This window comes from Eschscholzia californica, unplaced genomic scaffold (assembly GCF_041429995.1).
Source record: "Eschscholzia californica isolate CP2 unplaced genomic scaffold, dmEscCali1.0.p SCAF_4, whole genome shotgun sequence".
NCBI lineage: Eukaryota > Viridiplantae > Streptophyta > Magnoliopsida > Ranunculales > Papaveraceae > Eschscholzia > Eschscholzia californica.
This window is the reverse complement of record NW_028238461.1, coordinates 39,999,257-40,017,079: the sequence shown is the minus strand read 5'-3', so window position 1 is coordinate 40,017,079 and position 17,823 is coordinate 39,999,257. Positions and strand designations below refer to the sequence as shown.

General features: G+C 36.5%; 1 protein-coding gene across 1 annotated transcript; it reads left to right on the top strand.

Annotated features, from left to right (window-relative positions):
- Positions 1 to 2,329: 2,329 nt before the first annotated feature.
- Positions 2,330 to 12,720, top strand: NOA1 (P-loop containing nucleoside triphosphate hydrolases superfamily protein). Its single transcript, XM_086632218.1, has 13 exons — positions 2,330 to 3,042; positions 3,127 to 3,312; positions 4,276 to 4,362; positions 4,452 to 4,531; positions 6,158 to 6,239; positions 7,587 to 7,607; positions 9,388 to 9,433; positions 9,832 to 9,950; positions 10,227 to 10,340; positions 10,429 to 10,524; positions 10,632 to 10,721; positions 11,090 to 11,196; positions 11,908 to 12,720. The coding sequence occupies exons 1-13, from the start codon at positions 2,584 to 2,586 to the stop codon at positions 12,158 to 12,160; spliced, it is 1,740 nt and encodes a 579-aa protein (XP_086488344.1). The 5' UTR covers positions 2,330 to 2,583; the 3' UTR covers positions 12,161 to 12,720.
- The last annotated feature ends 5,103 nt before the right edge of the window (positions 12,721 to 17,823 follow it).

The window sequence follows — 17,823 nt, the reverse complement described above, 5'->3', positions numbered from 1 at the left end:
GAATTGGAAGAGAGAATGGGAGATGAGGTGGCATTTATATTTTTAAAAGAGTTTGTAATTAATTTCATTTTGGCCCCTAAGGGTAGTTCGGAGAAAGTTGAATTTTTTTTGTCCTTGAAGACCAAATCGAACTGCCAGACATTCATAGGGGCCAAAACGAAATTAACCCTTAATATTATACAATTATTTGATTTGGCGGGGGACTGTGCACAACTGCACATGCTTACTTGCCTAATTTGAAATAAATTGGGATTACTTTTCCTGTGGTTGGAAACTTGCATCAGAACGGACCTATGAAATTTTTTTGAGAAAGAAATTTCCATTTTATTAATGATGGACTAGAATCCAAACATCTCATATGCCTTTGATATTTATATCATGTGAATACAAAAACGAATTACATCATGACGATTGAGAACACTTTACTGCCATAAATACAGATAATTGGACCTTTAAAGGTCATAACGAAACCCCATAAGGCTATATCGAATCCTTAAAGGCCATTACAAGAACTAATGAAGATCTATGCTTTATTTGTTCCATAAAATCACATATTTTTTTTTTACATGAATAATGAAGATCACCTTTATGAATCGAACCTAGTGACCTCTTTGACTTAAGAGTCAATACATCTACCGCAACAATTAGTAGAGAATTTTGAGTTTTGATGAGTTTGTGGGATGAAGTTGTTGATCGAATATAATTTTCTCTTGTTGATGCCTTCTCTTCTTTGAGTCAATTTGAAAAAAAAATTATCCGTGGACATCAATCGGTTGAGGGCACTTGCCCAAAGAACAAGAGCAAACCACAATTGAATTTTAGGATGAATTGAAAGAAGATTTTGTGGATCAAGTAAAACACCTTCTTATGTATACAACTCCCGTGAAGCTTTTTTGGTTGTAGTCGGATCATAAGCATCATTAAAAGTTTCATCGGGAGTTCCGGACATGTGTGGTGATATTTGACTAGTATCATCACTCTAATGAAAGATACGGTAAATTAGGAGATATCATTTCCAAAAACCGTTCGTCGTACATTTCTTGAACAATTTTAGGATGCGTTATATGAAAAAAATGAGAGAATGAGAAAATTATGTAAGAGATAGAAAAGAAATGAGTGTGGGAGTTGTGTATGAGTTGCATCGGTTATATGGCGGGGTCAAATGTGAGTTAATGTTTGGATAAAAGTCTAAAAGGCTACTGCCACCTACTTTGAAGGAAGCTAGGATAGCCATCCTTCCTGGTCTTAAGAAAGAAAAAGTGTGGTTTGGCATTAATGAAAAAAAATGGGCTAGCATCTAATTCATTTTTCTCGTACGAATGAAATTTGAGAGCTATAAATAGCCTCCCTCATTCATCATTTCATATCATCTCATTCTCAAGTCTCTTCTGTAAGCTAAAGTGAAAGAGTAAGAGAGAGTATTGATCAAGATAGTTGTATAAGTGTGAGGGAGAGAATTGTAGTGAGATACTTTGTAACCGGGAGTGCACTAGACTTTATGTACGGTAACTCGGGTATGTTGTAACTTCAAGTTCATAGAGGATTAGTTGGGTGTGGCTGAAAGAGGACGTAGGACTTGCTCCGAACCTCTATAAATCTTGCGTGTCATTATTCTTTATTTGTTTCGTGGTTATGTTCTATTTACTCATCATTCCATCCAAGATCATGGTTTTCCGCATTAGAGAAAAATTCTAAGGAGTGGTTATTTTTCTCAACAGGTTCCCTATTTATAGGGAACCAATCCAAATTTGAAACGTTAGATGAGCCCCAACGGTCCAAATCTGGCCTTTGGGGAATTGGGACTCCCAACAGTAAGGTGGGAAGCAGTCCAAAATGGGCTCAGCCGACTCTACTTATAGAGTCGCCTGAGCTCCTCTTTGGGCTTGAGCCTCAACCTCTAAAATAGTGGTAGCCAACGGGTCGTGTCGGCTCGGAAACGGACCGACACAACCTGTTTATAAGGCAACACAACACAACACGGAACGTCGCGTGTCGTGTCGTGCCGACACGTCACGGGTCAAGCGGGCCATGGCGAGTCTGGGACTTAAGCTCCCAGTTCCGTCAACCACGACATGTTAGGAACGGAAATACGACACGCCACAACCCGTGGCGTTCCTAACCCGTCACGCCACGCTAACCCATTAGAAATAGATACTTAACTTACAAAACATTATTGCTATTTTGTTGAAAGTAGTTGTTAATTTATAAAATTAATAGTTAACAAAATTATTAAGTAATAAAATAAACATAGATGTTAAAGTTTAAACAAAGACCACAACGTTTGACTTGAAAATTATTCAGCGCTTCTTTTTGTTACGTTTTGCAACAGCTGGCCCATTATCACGACCCGGCACAACAACGGTTGGGACCGCCACGACAACGACCCAACTGTTGCCATGGAGCATTTCTGTGCCAAGACTTTGTAGTCTGGACACGGCCAGTTGGCCACCACTACCCTAAACGTTGGACGTGCTCTAAAGGATTTGGGCGGGTGCACGGTCCATTCGGAGACAAGTTTCCCATTGTTCTACTTATCTGTTCAGCTCCGAGAGGAAGGAGAAAATCTCAAAGATAGAGCCAAAAATGGCACCCGAATCCCTTCTCTCACTTTCATTTTCTCTCTCTCCTTTCTTCTCTTCTTCTACACCTCACAAACTCACAAACCCTAACTCTAATTTCCCTTCCAAAACCAAACCCAATCTCATATTCTGTAAAATTTCAGATTCTCAAAACCAAAGAAAATTATCTCAAACTAACATTTCAGTTTCCACTACTGAAATTGAAATTGATGGGGAAGGTGCTGCTGCACCAACTCGTGGTGATATCTTCCTCTCTCGTCAACAATCCATGGCTGATGCTGCTCTTATTCTCTCCACAAATAATAATAATAATTCTGTGAAGCAAAAGAATAAGGAGAAGAAGAAAAAGAGAGAGAAAGCTAAAATTTTGACTTCTATTGCTAGTTGTTATGGTTGTGGTGCCCCATTACAGACTTCAGAAGTTGATGCTCCTGGGTTTGTTGAATTACAGACCTATGAACTGGTATTTCTCTCTCTCTCTCTCTCTCTCTCTAGTTTTTTTTTTCTGTTTAGAATTTTGTGGCTAGTGATTGATTTTGAATTGTAGAAGAAGAGACATCATCAACTAAGAACAGTGTTATGTGGGAGATGCAAATTGTTATCTCATGGACACATGATAACTGCTGTTGGTGGAAATGGTGGGTATTCTGGTGGAAAACAATTTGTTACAGCCGAACAACTTCGCGAAAAGTTATCTCATTTGCGATATGAGAAAGCACTCATAGTTAAATTGGTAAGTTTAGCTAATTCTATATTGCAACTTTTTGGGATTGATATAGTAGTGATGCAGTAGGTAATTGGGCCAATGTTTTTTTTTTTGGTATATAATGATTTCAAGATTTGAGTATTCATTCGAATAAATCAAATTTTACCTTGAGGCAGTAGGTGAGGAGAGGCTTTGAGCCTTTCGCCTCGTTAAATCTTCTACAAAGAGGGATTCATGACTTATATTCGAGCACTTTGTGACGTCCTGCAGCCTGCTCCCACTTCGAGCACTTGCGCTCATTGCCGAGGCTACCAATAATCCCTCCCCCCTCCCCGATCTGTTCTCATTATTATTCATGATATTTACTTTTGTACCTTCATTGATGAAGATTATAATACAAAACTTTCATTTATTCAACGTATAACAATATATATAACTAAATGTGCGCACCTAGGCAACCAATTTTTGAATGAACGTGTCACAGCGATCAAATTTCGAATGGGAGGGCTTAGGCGGTGCCTTTGTCAATATCGACCTTTTTTACTGTCAAAAAAGAAATACTCATCACTGTACCTCGGTTGTTTTATTGCTAAACCAGTTGGATACTATATCAGATAGAAGAAATGAGAATATAGTAATAATTCTTGGACTTGATGAACAGGAGTTTGTCAGAAACGGTTTGGTATATACGTATATGGTAAATACATACATTTGCTTGAGTGTCTAGATTACTTGCTGTCTCTAGTTACCACATGAGCATTATATAAATAATATTTCAGAGGGAAAGCCACTTTTATGTTTTTGCTATTACTAAGGTGATGTGGAAATTTCTTTAGCAAATCCATTCGTCTAGTATCGTTTTCTTGTTCTTGTTTTATTTTTCTTAAAATTAGAGCTTGAGCAATAATACTGATTCCACGGTTGTGCCCCATGGGAATTCTTTGCAGACTGGGTTTTGATGTTCGCTTCTGTTTTCATAATCATATGCAGGTTGATATTGTTGATTTCAATGGTAGTTTTCTGGCACGAATTCGTGATCTCGCTGGTGCAAATCCAATTATATTGGTTATAACAAAGGTAAGATGCCACTCTAATTACTTAATTGTGCTTTATTATGTAATTTTCAAGTTAGACTTCACTGAGAACTTCTTTCGTTTTTAACCCAGGTTGATCTCCTCCCTAAAGGAACTGATCTAAATTGCGTAGGAGACTGGGTAGTGGAGGCAACTAAAAAGAAGAAGCTCAAGTAAGTACTTTTTATGATCTTCTGTCATCCTGTTCGATCCTTGTGTCCTATTATTTGTTCTTTTATGTATTGAGTTTCAGATACACTTAACACGGCACACATGTCCAAAATAATCTTTGATTGGAACTCTTTGAAACCTCAAATTGAATTATTATTCAAAAGACAAGAATCTCAAACTCGAGCATAATTTTTTGACAGTCGTGATATGCACGATGAATATGAAGAAAAAACTAAATCTATTTCTTGAAGAAAACTAATATGCCTAATGCAAGATCAACAACCAAAAAGTAATTAGTTTAACTTTGAGACTATGTTCCAAATTATAGTTGACAAAATCAATAAAAACCCAATTTGCAAAGAAGGGGAGTTGTCACGCCGAACAGATGCATCCTATGTCAAAAAGAGGAAGAAAACGTCGATCATCTATTCCTGCAATGCAAGGTAGCTGAAGACTTGTGGAACTTCTTCAGTGCTTCTCTCGGTATCCAATGGTGCAGGCCGAAATCTATTGTGTTACCGTCGGTTGGAGCAATGGGAAGGTCTTTGGAAGAGGAAGAATAAGAAGGATACTTGGAAGATAGTCCTGATGGCGATTGTATGGAACATTTGGAAGGATGGGAACAACAAGATCTTCAAAGAGAAAAACTTATCCACCAACGTAGATACGAAAGATATAAAAGAAACTATATTTTGTTGGATTAGGAGGCTAAAATCTTTCAAGAATCTATCTTTTGTGGATGTTGTAGTCGATTGGGAGGCCTGGATATCGTGAGATAATCAGTAGCCTTTTCCTATCTCTTGTACACAGTTTTCTTTCTTTCAATATATCCATTCAAAGTTTCAGAAAAAAAAATCAATAACGACCCAATTCACCAAACAACTTGATACCGATATTATGTAAACCTTTCTGGCCAGAAGGAAACACAAGTCGATACCAAATTCTGTAATAATCTTCCCTAGTTTTTATACTAGGAGATCCTTTGTGATAGTCTGATAGATTTATAGTCCTATAGTGAATTTCTAATTGGAATTTTGTGCTGGCCATTTGGGATAATTGGTAGCAAGAAGAAGAGTGGACTAAGTTTCTTTCATTAGGGACTTTATATTAGCTTTAAAGGCCATGGTTTCTTCTATGTTATTCTTTTGTTGTGTTTTTTGCTGGTAGCTCATGTGGAGCAGTTGTTTGGAAGCTTGCATTCCTCTTTTAATGGAACCTAGTGTTCCTTCTTTTTTGTAGTTTTTTCCTTCAATATATTCACTCAAATATTTCAAAAGAAAAAAGAACTTTTATGAAAGCATCCCATAGAGATCTGATTTACTCAGGCCTATTCATAATTCATCTAAATTCTAAGCAAACCTTAAGTTATGCAACATCTGATTTTGTCGCGTATACTCCTTGTAGCTAATAGCCTAATACATGATAACGCTATTATGCTCAGGTAATCCATTTTTTTGGCTTCTTATGCTACGAATTTTCCTGGGTCTGGTGTTCTTTCCATCAACTTGAATCTTCATCTGCTTGCTGACCCATAGATTTCCCATTATGTTATCCTGCAATATGTTTGATGTGCTCAGACGTTATGTTTTACAAACTGGATATTCTAATTCATAATGTATGCCCTGCAGTGTAATTAGTGTGCACTTGACCAGTTCAAAGTCTGCAGTTGGAATTACTGGAGTTGCGTCACAAATTCAAAGTGAGAAGAAGGTATTGTTTTCTATCACACATTTCATTAGCGACTTCAAAATTTATGGATGCTTGTCACAACACACCACCAGTCTACCACCTCAGTCATATGTTGGTCTTGAGAATCTACTTTACAACAAATATAAAGTTAAGTGTTCCCCAGCAAGCAGTACCCGTACTTTCTCCTCTTAACAACGTAAAAATACTTCTTCTGTAGAATGTATAACGATTCGTTTGTCTTAGCATACAACATTTGAGGACAATTATGTGGTTCAGATCTTTCCGGGAATGGCAGAAGTCGTTTCGATATAAAATTTTATCCGATTTCTATTTTATTTATTATATCTCTGGTCCGGAAGTAACCTTTTCCTTTCCTTGGGCAGTACCTCCCAAGCTCTCTTGACTAAGTCATTTCACTCTAAGCACTGAGAACAAATGACTGATCCTATATGAGTAATGGGTTCTCCAAGTGGTTGATCTTAGCGTGCTAGCCGCTGCTTCATTTCGTATAGTGATAACGCTTTCTCTTTCTTAGAGCTCAACTATCCCCCACCCTCCACCCCGTGTAGAACTCTGGTTGCGCGGCTTTCTCTTATAGGTCTATTTTCTCTGACTTGACTCAGCTTCACCTACTTGACTCATATGCTTCCAGAGCCAGCAGAGTTCGAACCAACCCAAGTATAGAGTATAGACCTACCTCCACACTTCTCATCAATAAACTAAATCACACCAATGTTTTAAAGGCAGTCAAGGCGTGCTTTATGTGGTTCACTTCATTGTTGTTTCTCACTTTCAGCACTGATGCTAGCCCTTCAGTACACCTTTATGGCTTGATTTTTCATTGAACTAATGATGTAAGAAACCATTCATGATACAGTTATAAACCCTGACGCATCATTTGTCTGGTGTGCTGCTAGTGGATACTCTCGACTGAACCTGTGAGCCGAAGGATGCCCATGAATCATAATTTTTGTTTTTTGTTGCCACGTGTTTCTAATGTAGTTGAGAAACGCCAATGAGTTTTGAAACAATTGCCTAAATGCCTTGTTCAAGCAAACTGCCTCATACTAGCTAGAGTTTAACCACTTTCCATGCCTTGCTGAATCAATGTAACAAATTTCTTTATTGAAAAGAGCCTGAGAGTCTGACGCCATTACACTTTTACCGAGGTAGTTCAGATTTCACATTCGGTTGCATGCGGCGTCACTGATGTATTTCTAACAGAATTTTCATTGTTTATTTAAATTTAATCATGTTCTTTTTGAAATTTTGGAGCCCTGAATCTCTTGAAATGACACATATATTTAGCAATTACACTTTGAACTAGTTCATCTTGTTTTGTTGCTGACATTGACATTTTTTGTGCAGGGGCGAGATGTTTATATTCTGGTCAGTGTATCTCTGAACTGAAAAACTCGGTCATTAGGGTTGGTATCCGATTGTGTGTCTTGCCTATTCAATGTTTTCTCAGTGTCAGTGGCAGATCCAGGGTTTGAGCCCAAGGGGAGCGAAGTTATATAAAACTAAAAAAAATTGTGAACACAATAATTAACAAAAGAAAAAATTATCAAAGGTGGACCAGAATTTTACGTTAGGTAGGGCTGGCCATAAGTTAAAACGGTAGATAAGAAAAATCGTTTCGTATAACTAGCCTTGGAGGAGGCAATTTCTAGTGTGCATACAGTTGCTTGACTATATATGTTAACTTTCGAACAAATATTTGAGTTTTTTTTAATGCCAAGGGATCGTTTAAAAAAGCTAAAATCTTTAAATTACTTTCACAACTTGAAAATCATTCATCATATGACTCTTTATTGGTCCTTACACCTCTCTGTAATGTCCAACAACTGTTTGGCCAGTTGGTTGTGCATCTACCCCTAAAACTCGGAGGTCACAGTCTATTTACGATGGAGGTGGAATTCATCAGTTATTGACTTGTGTTGAAGTGTATTGATAAAGTAAAGGTAGGAATGGCTTTCATGCCCCCCCTAAGACAACCTTAAGGATCTTTATATGACCTTTAAGGCCCAAAATGTATTTGATGATGGTAGTTACGGGGCTTATTCAATTCATGATGTGGTTTCGTATTATTCATGATGTGACCATGTCATATCGAATGTAGTGATTCTTGGAATCTAAAAAGTAGATCTTAGTAGTTCTGAAAATATTTAGTAAAAAATAGATCTTAGTAAGACATAGATCTTAATTGAAAGTTAGACAAATTATGAAGATAATCGACAAAGAAAACAAAATATTTAGAAACAATCAACTAGAGATAAATAAACAAAAAAAAAAGATATTGAAACAAATGGAATAAGAAAAACACAATGGTCTTTTCACCCTTTTCTTATGTAAAAATCAATCTAAATGAACATAGAAATGGGGGAAAACATAATAGAACACTAGTGGAGAGGTTTAAACTTCCCCAAAGAGAACGAAAATGTAAGTGAAGGGATTTGAACCTAGGACCTCTTATGCTTCAGCTAAACCAAAAACCACCAACCGACCACTCTTCTTAGGATAAAGTACTACATGTGCATAAATATATACATAGAATTCTTTTTTATTACTAGTACTATTAAAGGAAAATCGGGGGAGCAGTGTTATGTTCAAGGACCTACTAAGGTCTGACTGAAAGATTTTTGTTATGCGGAACGTATACCAGTTAGTAGGAGTGACTTAATGTGACAATCATTTTTTCTTTTCAAACTATATGTTATTGCTATGTACTTTTTTGAGGCTGTGATGCTATGTGTTAAGGCCCCAAGACTCTGGACCTTCCAACTTCCACCATTGTTTTAGGTTCTTATCCTGCTATTAGCCAATTGATCAATATTTTCGTTTGAAATTACTGCGGGCTGTAGGTGTCCTGGAGAAAGTTACTTCTAAGTTCATATGTTATGCTAGTTGTCTTGGTACTCAATCGATCCTTTCACTTCAAGCTCTATTATGATATTAGATAGCTCGTGGGTTTCAGAAACCCATCAATGCCTCTAAACTTTTGTCCAATTCGTGTGTAATTTAAGTTTCCTCATTAGTTGACGCCTTGTGTCTTTTGTCATTGTCACCCCTCACCTTGGTTGCTTTTATTTGCCTTAATACTTCCATTTGTTTCAGGTTTGTCTCATATGAGAAGTATTAACGAGTTACTGCTGTCTTGAATACACAGGGTGCTGCAAATGTTGGAAAATCGGCATTTATTAATGCTCTACTTAGTAAGTCATTGTTGTGTTTGTTACCCCTGAGGACGATTAATTCACCAACTAGGAATTCTGTGCTTTTGATAGTTACTGGTACTTGGTAGGAGGCCATTATGGACATGATCATGCATTTCTTTCTGTCATTAAAATGTGGGCTCACAACTTGAAGTAGCGAAAGCCTTTTCTGCTATAAAACAGAGTGCCTAAATCTGAATTAAACCTGACAGCAGGTCCCAGTTAGACTGGATTGGTCTCACCAGTATGAACTGTAATGTCCTCAGTTCTCTGAACCATTCATCTATAATTTGTTTAGTGAAGTACCAATTCAACAAGACAAGTCATAAATAGCCCTGTTTCAAACCCTTATGGTTAGTAGAGTTACTGTAATTAATCTATTTGTTCTTCAATATTAGAGATGATGTCAGAGAAGGATCCCATAGCGGCAGCAGCTCGCAGATACAAACCAATCCAATCTGCTGTTCCCGGAACTACCTTGGGTCCGATCCAGATTGATGCTTTTCTAGGAGGAGGGGTATGTCAAACATTTGCCTCTTTCTTCGTCTATAAACCATTTGTACTACAAGCTTCTGCAGATATATATTGTTTTATTTGCAATTTGCAGCTCGTATGTGAAATATGTTATGTGCTAACAAATTGGTGATTCAGTAATTTCCCGATAAACATTGATATCTTTTAATTTGTTAAGTTTCAAAAGATACCTTTTAATTTTTTTTATATCCAGTTACTTGATTTGCTTGATCTCTTCTCCAAAAATGAATCACAATTTTACTCATTAAATGTATTACAGAAATTGTTTGACACACCTGGTGTGCATCTTCACCATAGGCAAGCAGCTGTTATACATTCAGGAGATCTACCTGCTCTTGCTCCTCAAAGTCGTCTCAGAGGCCAATCATTCCCTGTATATTTTCTTCTTTTAGTATAATCTATTCAAAATTTTACTGGAAGCGCATCGAAATTTTGTTCATTTTCTGCCTTTGGATGTTCAGGTAGTTCTTGACAGAACATCTAGCACAACTGAAGCTAGTGACTTGAATGGGTTTTCAATATTTTGGGGAGGTCTTGTTAGAATAGATGTGCTAAAGGTTTCTATTGTATTATCCTATTTCCGTTAAGTATTCAAGAGTCAATATATTTCTGTTGATGAACAAGAAGATCTAACTAGTAAAACTGATTCCAAATCAAAATGCAGGTTTGTCCATCGACCCGTTTAACATTTTATGGACCCAAGGCACTGCCAATTCATATGGTTCAAACCGTTGAAGCAGATGAGTTTTACCAAGTAATTTTTCTGTTGTCCATATCTATGTTTCCTGTTCTTCTCTGTCATAAATGAAAGTAACTTTGATGTATACTTTACGGGCTTATCTTAGTCATTTTTTTATTGGTAACTCTAGAAACAAGAACTTTTTTCACCAGTTCATGTTTCTTCTACTACATGTTGAAATCCCTTTACATATGCATATTGGGGCATAATTCCTGACAAATTTCTGCATGTATCCGACGTTCGCAGTTTCACATGTTTTTTGAAATGGAAAGTATTTATGATTATGACATAGTATTTGAAGGAAACTCTCAAGTTCTACAACATACACCTAATTTTGTTCTCTACTTTCTTTCTCAAAACTTATGATCTATTTGTTTTTGCAGAAAGAACTTGGATTGTCATTGAAGCCACCGACTGGGAATCAAGTAACAGAGTGGGCAGGGCTTCAATCAATGAGGCAATTGCAACTGAAATTTGAGCATGAGAGGAGGTATACTTGATTCTCTATCTAGCAATGTTTTTAAGCATTCCAACATTCTTTCAGCCAGAACTACTGTGATTTTATACTATAATGTATTAATGTCATGTACTCATTTATTGGCATAATCATAGTTTATTCAGAATCGCACGTCGTTCCCATTGAAGTGCCTCCGAGTATCATTTGTTTAAGACAAGTTTCTGAATATCATACATGAAAAAAGAAAACAACTAAAAAAGAGTATCAATTTCTTATAACTGCAAACACGTTCCCCTTCTCTCTTATTCCCTGTCCCCCAATTTTCAAATATTTGAACTTACCACCTTGCACCATGTTCAAAGCTCAAACGAGGTTGACTAACAACACGACTGGGAGTGTTTAGACTTAAACCTTAAACCCTAAAAGATTATTCTTCATTTCGTACGTTAGTTCTAAGCAAATACGGTGTTAGATGGTCATGTCTAACTTTGTTTGAAATGGATGACACTTGACCAAAGTGTAGGGTACTTTACACAAAGGAGACAGGGATCTCAAAATAAGAACGTTTCTGCCTGCAGTTATATGAGGCTCATTATAAATTTATAATGATATAAATCTACTTAAAACCTACATTTCAACGTAATAAGTTTTAATTGATGATTATCGTGAAAGGCACGTTGTTTTATTTCATGTTTATGTGAAAAGGTTGTCATCCTGAGTTTTTCTTCTTCTCTGTTGGGGCAGGCCTGCTTGTGATGTTGCTATATCAGGTTTAGGATGGATAGCAGTGGACATGATAAGTAATAAGATTGATATTTCTAACTCAACAAGACACGAAGAAGTGAAAGAGGAAATACATTTAGCTGTTCATGTTCCGAAACCAGTAGAGATATTTGTTCGAGATCCTCTTCCTGTTGGCAAGGCTGGAAGTGAATGGTATGAGTACCGGGAGCTTACAGAGGAAGAAGAGGAGTTAAGACCGAAATGGTATTTCTGAACCTTAGCCATGAGCCTTTAATCAACTCTTTCTTTTGGCTTCATTTCTCAGCCGGTGTTCATCTAGAATTTTGGTAAGTCAGTATGATGTAATAATATTATCTGAATGTCTACCGCACTGTTTGATTCACGGACTGAGCGAGTAAGTTTCACGGGGCTTAAGTAGGGCCCCAACAAAATGATCATACCTAGTCTTGTAAGCTTTAATGTAGAGGTGTAAAGAACGTCTAACCACTGTCATTAGGGAGGGTTTTCGTCTCATAGCTGTTGTAACTTGTAACAGTTTTTTAACTTTTTTTTATTTATTCTTTGGAGCAACACTTTTTATTAGGGATGATAGCTCTTCTTTTAAGTTGTAATGACAACATTGGTATCCATTTTACAGTTCTATGATTTTGGAGTGATGCCACTTCGTCGTGAACGTTTTTGTAAGTGACATTGTTTTCCCTTCTGTTTGTATATTGCTCATTTTGGTCTGAATGAAGCAATAAGTTCTATGTAGCTCTGAATGAAAGTGTTTGAAGTTTGATTTACGAATACAATCAAGAGCAGGATTGGACTTGAGTAACTTACTAGATCGTGGTTTCGGTTAATGACAATCCTAAGAAAATTATATCTTCGGTATATTGAAGTAGATCGACGATTTGGGGAAGCAAAAAAAATCTGGGACTTCCAAATCTTGGAGAATAAATTTTTTCCATGTCGCCCTACCTACGACTATTTCTTCTTCTCAAACCGGCAAGGGCTACCAACAAATTTCCCTCGCCAGCGACCCTTAAATAAAAATCAAATCATCTTGCTCTTCTCACAACCACTACATGTGAGTATCAATACCTCCGACCATCAGTCCATGACCTCTCTTTTTCTCTCCTCCCTTTCCCACCTGCCACCTCCCGCCTTTTCGCTCTCCTGCCTCTAGTCCTGCTTTTGGTTTGGGGAAATTCTCAAACTAGATTCAGTTCCGGTCGAAGGGAGCGAGAGAGATAAAGCTAGAATAGTGTTGGCCGAAGGTGGAGGTGGTGGTCGGATGAGAGGAAAAGAAAAAGATGAGAATTTCATAGAGATTGCTCGTGATGGTTGTATTAGGGACCCTACGGGGAATGGAGAAAATAAAGGGTAGAGGGGATCAAGGAAAACAAAATTTTGTATCCCAAATTTTGTTTTTGTTTTGTTTCACCCAAGGGGAGCCCGTGGAAAGATGCTAAATTGATCGTGTGTTAAAATTAATGAAAATAGATATGGGACTATGGGAGTACAGTCAGGGTGGTTCTGGGCCAAAGCGAACAAAGTGTCGCTTCAGGCCACTGACTTTTAGGGGCCACCAAAACATTAGTAATTTCTTTAAGAAATATAAAAGAATCCCAACTCTCTAAGAAAATTATAAGGGTCTTATTTTAAAAATGTTAAGTAAAAAGGACCATCAAATTTAATGATCTTTAAATGAATGGTGGGCTCAACAGTTTGTTTGACTTATGAAGCAAAAATGCCTTTTAAATATCCAAATCATGAAATCCCAATATCCTTTCCTTTCTTCAAGCCAAAGTGCCAAACCGAACTATTTATTTAATTTCTAAAAACAAAGTCTATTGTTTTTTTGTTGTAAGTTGTTCAATTTCAGAAGTACAAAAAAATATTTTGTTTTCTGTTTAAGTTAAAAAAAAAGTTAAACTCCCAAGATGGTGGTGATTTGAGAGATTTATGTGATCCCCTTGAAACCTTTTTCAAGCATAATGAGTCATATGACATAGACGGACTAGACTTATTTTCTGAACTGAAAGTGTTGAATCGTCTTTTACCAAATCAGATCAAAAGACCAATTGAAGTGCTAGATTTTTTGAAAGATATGAAAGGTTGTTACCCGAACACATGATTTTCTTATAGAATTATGTTAACGATACCAATTACTGTTGCCTCTGCAGAAAGAAGTTTTTCTAAGTTGAAGTTGATTAAGTCTTATATTCGATCTACTATGTCGCAAGAAAGGTTAAACATGTTAGCTATATTATTTATTGAGAAGGATATGGCTGACAGTCTTGATTATTCGACGATTATTAGTGACTGTGCATCGAAAAATTTAAGAAGAACAAAATTTCAGTGATTGTAATTATCAAAAAAACTATTTCGCTATATAAATATGATGAAAATATTTTGCGATACTTACGGTTTTCATGTAATACATTTATACGTTTTACAATTTGATAGAAGGGGCCACATTTTCAAACCTCGCTTCGAGCCACCAAAAAGTTAGGACCGACCCTGAGTACAGTGAGTTGTTTTTCTGATACGTAAACAACATGACTTTTAACTGTGATGGTATCGAGATAACTGATAAGGTCAGAATACTTATTCTCAACCCAATCAAAGTAAGATCTGAGATAGGAAGCTTAATTTCGCCGACAAAGTAAATTACAGTCCTTGGGATATTTATCTTACAGACAAAAACTTTCTAAAGGTGAAAATTAAATTACATAAACGTAAGTAGGTCGTATAACCAAGAAAAGAAAAATTGGAAGACCTCGAAAGATAATGAGGAGGTCAATTCGGGTTAGTTGGGGCAACAACAATACTAATCAGAGCTTAAAGATGTGTTTGTATTCAAATGAGCTTAAAGGAACTCGTTTTTTCAGATATGCAGGCATGCAGCAGACCTAGTTGCTTCTCCGTTCTCCCCAATAAGATAAAGACCTATGTGCATGAGTATGCTCAAGCTAATTCAATAAGCGTCTATTATTTTGCACATAGACTCAATTTTGTTGTGGTGTGTGGGAATATGTTTTCTGCTAAACAACCTCATCGGATATCTTTACTGCCGAAGATTCAAATGTTGTTTGTATTGAGTTTTAATCATCTTGCGAAAGTTTTTAAATAACTAAACTTCATCTTATTTTGACTTCATCAGGCATAGCCATCTCATTCTTGTACAACCATCAATAACAGTGACAAATCTACATGATCTGCCTAGTTGAGACTTTAGATGGGCCTCAAAGACCACACAGTGAAACTGGAAACATCAAAATTCAATAATAAACTCGGAAACAAAATTTTCAAATGACCAAAAGAAGCATGTCCGATCCCAGATGTTGTTGTCATAACCAAATTTTAGATTGCTTCTTTTACCCCTCCCATGCTTGCTGCAACTTTTTGTGATCCCTTCAACTATATGTCTAAGCAATACAACTTCCACAGAAATTGGGGATAAAGCTTTATCTATTTGAGAGACCCCCGGTATGAGGTGGTACTATTAGTTGTAGAACCGATTCGTGTTAGGTGTTGTTTGTTTTTTTACTTTGTGACCAGCTTTCTTTATGGTCCCCTGTTTTTTGTAAATTCAAATATGACCCCCTTTTTTGATGTAAATGTCATAAATACCCTTCTTATAAATATTTTTCAAAATAAAATTAAAAAGAAAACATCAGTTTACGGAAAACATGGTAGTTATGACATTTACAAGAAGGGTAGTGAGGTGGAATTTCCTTTTAATTTTATTTTGAAAAAAATATTTATAGGAAGGTATTTATGGCATTTACATCAAAAAAGGGGGCCATATTTGAATTTACGAAAAACAGAGGGCCATAAAGGAAGCTGGTCACAAAGTAGGGGGGCCAAATAGGAATGAACTCTTAAAAATTAGATCTTTATTTTTCAAATCTGAAATATTATGTCTGAATTAATATTTTGACATCTATACCCTTATTGTATTTTAACAAGAAAAAAACCTAATTTTTATTTGGGTTATTTCCCAAATGGCCCCCAACTTTGTGACCACCTTCCTGCCTGGCCCCCTACTTTAGCAATAATTCTAGTATGCCCTCTTTTTCCGTTATCTTTAACATTCCGTTACTCTCTCTCCTCCATCTCATTTTCTCTCTGCCACATGATTTCACCTCTCCACATCATTTTCTCTCTACCTGTCATGATTGCATCGAACACCAGAGAATGCTCCAACACATTTATGAACGACCAACGTATTGAGGATATGAAGAAATAAATCACAACTTATGCGATATCGCTTTCGAAATTTAGTAGCATCATAAAGTGGATTCTCAACAAAATAGTCACGCATCAGTCGTTCATGACCATCTTGTTTGTTACGATCTATCGTTCGATGACCTAGAAAGAACCAACATAACGGGAACGTGGTCGTTGATCCCTATCCTGTAACTCTGCTAGATACATTTCATATAAAATTTCATCATCTTCCTTATTTTGTAACTGTTGTTGAATGACTATATTTGCTAACTCATAAGTATGATCCATTGAAGGGAGAGAGAAGATGTAAAGAATGTAGAAAGAAGATGTAGAGAATATAGAAACAAGATGTAGAAAACTTAATGGACGAGTGGTTGTATTTATAGATGAACAAAAAGTAAAACAAATTTGAATTTCAAACTCCCCTTCCCCCTCCCCCCCCCCCCCCCCCTCCCCAAAAAAAAAAAAAAAAATTTGGTAAATTTTGAAATTTAAAGTCCTCCCAAAATTTTTATAAAATTTGACATTCAAATTGCCTCCAAAAAATTGGTAAAATATTATAACCAATAATTTAATGGTTGAAAATTGAAACACAAATCCCACACATGTACATAATTTGGATTTGGGAGCCCCTGTTGGGAGTCCAACGTTGGAATTGGAGAAAAGTCCTGAGGCTCCCAAAATTCAAGGGCTCCAAAATTGGGAGCCCGAACCCCACGTTAAACTTGCCCTAAAGCCCTAAAAATGCTTGTTCAACCATAGAAGAAGAAAAAAAAGATTGTTTTTTTTTTTTACTTAGAGGCTTATTATTTACATTATATATGTCTTTGTTTAAGTCGATATCTTCGTTTTGGTGATGTTTCCGCTTAAATTGATGTCTTCGTTTAAGTCAAAGGACTTTTCTTTCTTGATGTAGGTTGTCTCCTTCATGGTTCTTCATCCATGAGATCTGGAGGCATCATTACAAACTTGTAACTAAGACATAGTGATAATAAACTCATATATTTTGCATGTTTTTTTAATATTAATGGTGATGTTGATAGTAGTGATCGATATTAGGGTTGAGTTCTTTGTGCGAGACAAAAGTATAAGTGAACAGAATATTAGATTTATTGTAAATTTTTATTCAAGTCTTTAATTTTAGCATTATTTATTAAATGATACTTCTAACGCTCTCCTTAAACTTATTTGGTAAAGGAATAACAAATAAATAAATTGACTTTTCTAATGCACTACATATATCAGATATCGCTCTTCCTTTACCAAGGACTTTTTTCTCTGATCACGATTATGGTCCCACTATTTTAGATATTTTACATGTTCAAAGCATTTATATTTGGTATGGCCACTTTCATTACGATGATGACATTCGAAGTTTGTTTTATCGCTACCGTTCAAACCTAATTAATTACAAATCTGCCATTTGATCAGTTTATACCGGACACCTTAAAGCAACTCCAATCCCAGACGATTAAGGCCTTAAATTCGAATTTCGGCCTAAGCTGCCTGCTTCAACCTGGGTTGGAGAGGGCTGAACTGAGGCTCAACCCACCTCTCCCCTTCAACCGACCCAGCATATAGGGTCAGCTACAGGGGTGGTCACATGACCGTTGGGACTCCCAACGGTCATGTGACCATTCCACCTTGGCAATTTGATGTGATCCAGCGATCCGAATTTTTGTTTTCAGATGTATA

What these genes read in the sequence shown, in the direction of transcription:
- NOA1 (XM_086632218.1), top strand. Translation starts at nt 2,584, where the DNA reads ATGGCACCCGAATCCCTTCTCTCACTTTCATTTTCTCTCTCTCCTTTC. An exon ending in AATTACAGACCTATGAACTG is followed by an intron (nt 3,043 to 3,126) that starts GTATTTCTCTCT and finishes TTTGAATTGTAG; the next exon opens with AAGAAGAGACATCATCAACT. An exon ending in ACTAAAAAGAAGAAGCTCAA is followed by an intron (nt 4,532 to 6,157) that starts GTAAGTACTTTT and finishes TATGCCCTGCAG; the next exon opens with TGTAATTAGTGTGCACTTGA.